The sequence below is a fragment of the Lupinus angustifolius genome, chromosome LG16 (assembly GCF_001865875.1).
Source record: "Lupinus angustifolius cultivar Tanjil chromosome LG16, LupAngTanjil_v1.0, whole genome shotgun sequence".
In the NCBI taxonomy this organism is placed as follows: Eukaryota; Viridiplantae; Streptophyta; class Magnoliopsida; order Fabales; family Fabaceae; genus Lupinus; species Lupinus angustifolius.
The window spans coordinates 11,805,554-11,813,831 of record NC_032024.1 but is presented as its reverse complement, the minus strand read 5'-3'; the positions used below and the strand labels follow the sequence as shown (position 1 = coordinate 11,813,831).

The 8,278-nt window shown below is 35.4% G+C and overlaps 1 protein-coding gene across 1 annotated transcript in view; it reads left to right on the top strand.

Moving 5' to 3' along the window:
* LOC109329317 (ATP-dependent DNA helicase pif1-like) overlaps positions 1-5,188 on the top strand; it is a 14,485-nt gene extending 9,297 nt beyond the window's left edge. The window contains exon 2 of the mRNA XM_019562992.1: positions 5,033-5,188. Coding sequence (XP_019418537.1) covers positions 5,033-5,188 — 156 coding nt within the window. The remainder of the gene's footprint in view (positions 1-5,032) is intronic.

Below are 8,278 nucleotides of genomic sequence, written 5' to 3'. Positions count from 1 at the left end.
TACCATTATATCGGCGTTAGAATTTATTCTAACAAAGCCGAGATGGGGCAAAGAAGGAATGACTTATTCACATGATTATTAAGAAAGTAAGTTGTAACTGGAATATTCTTGAAACCATTATACGGACGTTGGAATTTATTGCAACAATGCTGAGATGGCGAACAAATAATAAAACCGAGTTCTCTTACTTACAAAAGGAACATAACGAAAATGAGAGTATTAATCTTTCAACAAATTGACACTGCTGTCAGAACGATTTGTTGAGAGGAGAAAACTCTCAACTAAAATAAACACCGAATAACGCTTTTAACAAGTTCCTACATGTTTCTATTGTGGCACACATGGCCACACCTCTTATTCCTGTTACATTAGGAAATATGGGATACCCAGTGGTATTTACGTTTGGGTAAGAAAGGGAGATAACTCCTTGGTTACTAACAAAAAATGACCCAATATAATTTGGGTACCTGAAACTAGCATGTGATCTATCTTGCATGTATGTCTATGAACATATGGACAACATTGGTATCTTGACAGTGAGTGTTCGAGACATATGACTGGAGACAAGTCAAAATTCCTAGACTTGTCATTGAAAGAAAAAGGTTTTGTGACATATGGAGACAACAACAAAGGAAAAATCATAGGCACTGGAAAAATTGGCAACTCAACCCATGCTATAATCAAGAACGTTCTATATGTAGAAGGTTTAGAACATAATCTGTTGAGCATCAGTCAACTATGCGACAAAGGTAATCGTGTGTCATTTGATTCTGATTGTTGTATAATCCGTGACGTTTTATCTAATAATATAAAGTTTGTTAGATATCGTGTAAATAATATTTATATGGTTGATCTGGAGGATGTCACTTCCTTATTTTCAAAATGTTTTATTTCAAAAGAAGATAACATCTGGCTTTGGCATAGACGAGTCGCTCACATTCATGTGAAGCATCTAGAAAAATTATCTAAAAATAATTTGGTTATCGGACTACCAAAACTCGATTTTAAAACTCGGGATTCTTGTGACATGTGTCAAAAACGTAAACAAGTAAAGAATTCTTTTAATAAAAATAATGCGATATCCACTACTAGACCTTTGGAGCTTCTCCAAATGGACTTGTTTGGACCGTCGCAAATCACGAGTTTTGGTGGAAGTTATTACGCTTTGGTAATTGTTGATGATTTTTCTAGATTCACATGGACCTTGTTTTTGGCATCAAAAAGCGATGCATATAAATCTTTTAAATGTCTAGCCAAACAAATTCAAAACCAGTCTAACCTTAAAATTATTTACATACGATCTGACCATGGCGGAGAATTTGAAAATCATAAATTTAATAAGTTTTGTAATAAGCATGGCATCATGCATCAGTTCTCAGCTCCCCGTACCCCTCAACAAAATGGAGTCGTTGAGAGGAAAAATAGAGTTTTAGAGGAACTCTCTAGGACCATGCTAAATGAGAGCAAAGTTCCAAAATACTTCTGGACTAATGCAGTTCACACTGCCTGTTATGTAATGAATTGAATATTACTTAGACCTACTTTTTAGAAAACACCTTATGAGATTTTTAAAGGTCGAAAACCGAATATTGCTCATCTTCATATATTCGAGTGAAATTGTTTTATTTTAAACAATGGAAAAAGATCTTTAGGAAAAGTTGACTCGAAGGCTGATGAGGGCATATTCTTAGGGTATTCTTTGCATGGTAAGGCTTTTTGTGTGTTTAGTAAATATACCATGCAAGTAGAAGAATCTATTCATGTTCACTTTGACGAATCTTCTCCAAAAGAGAAGAGAAAGGTCTTTTCTAATGATATTTCAGTTGTACTAGAAGAAGCTTATTCAAAGGACATGAACCAAATCCAACAAGAAGATGCTGAGCAAACAGTACAAGATGAACATCAAGACATGCCTATTGCATGGAAAACCAAAAAGGACCATCCACTTGATAAGGTGTTGGGTGACATATCTACGCGGGTGATAACCCGTAGTTCTTTACGTAATTTCTGTAATTTCATTGCATTTGTGTCTCAAATAGAGCCAAAGACCATCGATGAAGCCATCGAGGATGTGCATTGGGGCATAGCTATGCAAGAAGAGCTAAACCCGTTTGAGCGCAATAAAGTGTGGGACTTAGTCCCTAAACCAAAAGAACATCCTGTAATTGGCACCATATGGGTCTTTCGTAACAAGCTAGATGAATATGGCTTGATAATTAGAAATAAGGCTCACTTAGTGGCCAAAGGCTACAACCAGGAGGATGACATCTATCATGATGATACCTACGCTCCTATAGCCAGACTTGAGGCCATTAGGATGCTCTTGTCCTTCGCATCGATCATGAACTTTAAGCTCTTCCAAATGGATGTTAAGAGCGCAATTTTAAATGGCTATATTCAAGAGGAGGTGTACATAGACCAACCACCAGGGTTTGAAACTTCAAATACCTGAACCATGTGTATAAACTCAAGAAGGCCCTTTATGGCCTAAAACAGGCTCCCAGAGCCTAGTACGATAGAATGAGTTCGTTCCTATTAGAAAAAGGGTTCGAAAGAGGTTTGGTCGACACCACTCTCTTTATCCGTAGATTAGATAATCATGTTTTACTTGTTCAAATATATGTTGATGATATTATCTTCGGATCTACTAATGACATCCTTTGTAAGGAATTTTCCGAGTTGATGTAGGGCGAGTTCGAGATGTCGATGATGGGTGAGCTAAATTTATTCATAGGGCTTCAAATCAAACAAATGGAAAGTGGCATCTTCATTTATCAATCGAAATACTGCAAAAAATTACTAAAGAAATTTGATATGGAGCAATGTAAAGATGCATCCACACCTATGGCATCCGCATGTTATCTTGATAAAGACGAAAAGGGAAAAGCTATTGAGGTAACCAAATATCGTGGGATTATCGGCTCTTTATTGTATTTGACTGCTAGCCGCCCCGATATTATGTTTAGCATTTGTATGTGTGCTGGATTTCAAGCTTTGCCAAAAGAATCACATTATATTGCTGTAAAACGTATCATGAGATATTTAAAAAGAACAATAAATATGGGATTATGGTATCTTAGGGATGCATCTTTATCCTTGGTAGGTTACTCTAATTCTGACTTTGATGGGTGTAAGTTGGATCAAAATAGCACTAGTGGGACTTGTCATCTATTAGGCAGTTCCCTAGTGGCATGGCATAGCAAAAAGCAAGCATGCGTTGCTTTGTCCACCGCAGAAGCGGAATACATTGCCGCTGGCGTGTGTTGCGCTCAAATTCTTTGGATGAAGCAACAACTTAAGGACTTTGAGCTTAAATTAGAAAAGATCCATATTAAGTGTGATAACACGAGTGCCATCAACCTTTCCAAGAATCCCGTTTTGCATTCAAGAACCAAGCATATTGAAATAAGGCATCATTTTTTGCATGATCATGATCAAAAAGGTGGTTGTGTGCTAGAATTTGTTGAAACATCTAAGCAATTAGCGGATATTTTCACCAAGCCCCTCTCACGAGATACTTTCTATGTTCTTCGAAGAGAACTAGGAATCTTTGATGAAAAATATCTTGATTGAGCTTATGTTATTGCCTTGCATGATTATTTCTCTTGTATGCTTCAAAATAAAAACATGTTGAATGTTATATATTCCTTGTATGATCCATGATTATGTGAATAAAGCTCTATGTATATATGTGATTGCTCAAAAATGATTTGTTAAAAAGTTTGAAATCCTTGCATGCCTTTAAAAACATACAAAATGATGTATCTGATGCATTTAATCGATTAAGGGCCTATGTTAATCGATTACCTGGGTGAAATTTTTTAAAACTTGGTATTTTTAACTCAGGTTAATCGATTAAGACAAGCAATTAATCGATTACCGACACTAGTATAACAAAAACAGAAGCGTTTCTGGACATGTTTCAAAACCTCCATCATCCCCTTTTATCTCAAATCAAAGAGGAACAAGTCCAACATCATCCCTAAACTCTAACCTAGCCTAAACCGAATAACCCTACCTCATTTCCACTCAATAAACTTGCTTCTCCATCTCTAATTTCCAAGAAATCTGGTTTCCCCTAAATTCAAAACCCTAACTTAGGTTTCCCTTGAATCCCTCCATTAAACCTTCAACTCAGTTCGGTTTTCAGCTAACAATGGAGAAAGGACATGGAAAAAGAGTAAAGACAACCACTCAACGTCCACCACATGTTCCAAAATTCGTGCCATATCCACAGGCAAGGCAGGACCGTAGGGACCCGTATTAATCGTTGAATCTGCAAGAAACCCAATTGCTTAAATTTCAGGGAAGGAAACCCACATACATAAGGTTTGCAAATCTGACTTGGTTAGCGGAATAGAACTTTTATTTTCCGCATGGTTTGCAAGCACAAGGGGTTGTCCCCTTCTTGGAATTGAAAGGTAATATCTACCCTGCTCTAGTTAGGGAATATTATGCTAACTTTAGATATAAGGATGGAAAGTATTGGTCGATGATTGCTGGAAAATTGTTTGAGCTGAATGAGGATATATTCATGAATGTGAGTGGTTTATTGTGTAATGGTGCTAGCTTAGGAGATTGTGGTTGGGCAAACAACAACACTTTTGATGCTGCTGAAATGTATAAATCTTGTTTGAAGAGACCTCAGTTGTATGTTCAGGGTGAATTAACCAAAGTTGGGTCGTTGTCCGTAGAGAATAGGCTCCTACATTATCTGATTGCCTATATTCTGATTTAGAGGAACACAAATCATGCACAACCTACCGTGAATGATTTGAGGTTCATGTTTGCTGTAAAGGAGAATATAATGATCAACTGGCCTGAAGAGACTCTGAAGGTCATGTACAGTGTCTCCACTTCACAATCAAGGCTGCTTCCCTATAGTATCTTCATTTCACGAGTTATTGACCATTTGTATATTGATGTCTCAGATACTATGGTTCCAGAATGTTCTGACATGGATCATTTGATTGATGAGAGTCTGATTCATAAGATGGGCATATATAAGTATGGCAACACATGGCAATATCAGGAGGATTTTAACAATGTGAATCTTGACCCATCTGGTGAGGATGATCAAGATGATACTCAAGAGCCATATGCTGCTACTCAGGGGGAGTCTTCTGGTCATGCATCACAAGAACCAACAAGCTTACCTGGATGCTATGGAACAACGTCTCAACAATAGAATGGATCTTCTCTTTCAGTCTCTAAAGGACTCATACCATACCGATCTTGAGAATTTTGAGGAGCGTCATAATGCTTACATTGATAACAATTATCAATATTTGAGGAACTTCGTTCAAACAACTGCTGATTCACAAAACAGAAGGTTGTGTGTAGAGTTCAACAAGTTGAGTACCCTCATCAAGGATGGTGATAACTCGATCATTCCTGACAACGAAAACCCTCCATCTCATCCCTAGTTATGAGGCCTTAGAGCTTTAGGTTTATCCTTCCTAGTTTATGGACCTTATTGTTCCTTGCTACCCTCTTGAGAACTTATCTTTTATTTCATGAATTTGCATTTATGGATTGTAATAACTCTTATCTTCTGCTGATTTGCACTTTACTGCTTTGCAAATTGATACAATGCTTTAATGATTTCAAATTATCTTTCTCATGTTTAAATGGTAATTAATGTCGCATATAGTATACACTTATGTTTAATGGATGTTGATCATGTTTGGTGTATGTATCCATATTGAGTGATTAAGCCTCCTACTTACTGCTCAATTATATCACTGCTTAATCATTCCATGCTTAAATTGAGTTAACATAGCCTTTCATGCCATTGAATCAATTCTGTTGTTGTTTGCTGTCCATTTAATCGATTAAGACCTACTGTTAATCGATTAAGTGATGTATAAATGTGCATTTGTTCAAGTTTCTTAGACTGGTTAATTGATTAATCACCCAAAATTAATCGATTAATTATAGTTTATCATAAATCTAATAACTCTTCTGACTTTTGACTAGAATTGAATACTTGTATCTCTTTGAATACTTGTTGTGTGTTCAATGAATTTGCAGGTTGTATAATAGCTTCCGTAATATCATTTCTTACCTAAGGGGGAGCAAATGCGCTTAAACTTTGAATAACAACCATTATGCAAACTCATCGTCAAGCTAATCCATCAAATGTTTCATACTATTTTGATGTGGTATTTGTCATCATCAAAAAAGGGGAGATTGAAAGTGCAAAGTGTCAAGGATCGCCCTAGCAATGCTTTGCCTATGTTTTGATGAAGACAAGGTTTTATTAAAGCTTGAAGATGGCTCAACAATCAACATGCCTAGAGCTCATTGATCATATCTAAACTAGGTTATATAAAAAGAGTCATTATTCTAAGTAGTCTGGGATGTGTGCCTTAGTAAGTGAGTATAGGTGAGGTAAACCTAGATACAAGTCTCTCAAGCCATTATAATTGTCATATCACATTCATGAGACACATCATTTAGTTAATTGTATATTCATGCATTAATCATACATGTTCTATGTGCATATTAGGCATAAGATAATTGCTAAAACATGTATAGAAGTTAAGCACATATGAGTAGTTTCCCTTTTGAATCGTGTGTTTTATTATGCTGGTTAATCGATTAACGTGGCGGCTTAATCGATTAACTCAAATCTTTTTCTGTTATATCAATTTTTCTGTTACAACTGGTTTCTTTTTTAATCATGTTACACTAGTTAATCGATTAACGTGGTAACTTAATCGATTAACAGGTCTGTTTTATGTTATAACTGTTTTCTGTTTTAACTGCTTAACTGATTGCAACGGTTTGAAGTGTCAAAACTGCTTTGTATAAGATTAGGCAATTTAAGGAGAAGTTTAGCATTGCATACTATTGTTTAGGATTGATTAGAGAGCATATTTTCGTGATTTACTTTCTATTTTGTAGAGAGAAATGCATGTGTGAGGAAGAGAGATTAATATGCCATATTGAAGTTGATTCATTGATTTGCATGCTATTTTTTTTATATGCTTAATCTCATCCTTTTCTTGCTCACATGTTCATGCATTCTTGATAGATATTCTTAGAGAGATATTGTGTTTACTATTTTTAATTAACTCATATATGCATGATGGTTTTGAGTTAATTGTGAGTGGATTAGTCTTAAGGTTTTTCATTGTTATATTTTGAGCATTATTATGCTTATTAAACCTTGATATTGTAATATGTTTTTGTGTGTATTGGATTGGTATCTTGGTGTCTTACCACCACAGAGATAGAGTGATTCTTCACCAAGACTAGGAGGTCTTAAATTGAGAATGAGAATCTTGGCTGGTGCTGATTAGCGAGAAAGGTTTTTTCAGTCGATAGGTAGAGTCAAACCAAGGATTAGATGTTCTAGGATTTCGAGAAAGAAGCGTCCTGAGTCTTGTAAATTGAATTGGTGTATGTGATTATTCTTGTATTCAATATAGTGGAGAATAAAATCTCCCAAGATCAGAAGGGGAGGCCTGGATGTAGTTTGCAGTGGACCGCAAACGAACCAGGATAAAAATCCATCTGTGCACACTATTCTCTGTTAATCTCCTTTAGATTTCTTATTGTATTAATGCGAGTTAGAAGCTGATATTTTGCATGCTTATACCCTGCCATATACTTGTTAATATTGCATAAAAATATATGTTGTATCTTTGCTTATTTGTTAATAAATAACTGTGCAATTAACTACTCTGATCATTCTGTTTTTGTTGTGTGTTAATTGATTAAGCCCACTGGTTAATCGATTAAGTGGGTTGTTTTCAGAACTGGGTTTTGGTGCGAGAAGCAGTGATTGATAACCGCTACACTTATTCAACCCTCCGTTATAGGTGTGCCTAGGTCACTGATAGCTAACACTCAACAAATTTATGATCTTCAACTTTCAAACCAACTCAGAGGTATGATTTTATTTTTATACTCTTTCAATTTTTTTTCATTTGAGATAGATATAATTTCTTCACCATATAAATTTCGCATATCTTATTCAACAAATCTATCATCTTCGACTATCAAAATCACTCACAGGTATGATTTTCTATTCTTTTAATTACTGTATTTGTTGGTAGATATACTTTATACTATTTCTTGCTCAACAAATTTATGATCTTCAACTCTCAAACCAAGTCTGATGTATGATTTTATTTATATACTCTTTCAATTTTTTTCATTTGTGGTAGATATAATTTCTTCATCATATAAATTGCACATTAAAATTCAACAAATCTATCATCTTCGACTCTCAAGCTCGCTCACAGTGTGATTTTCTATTCTTTTAATT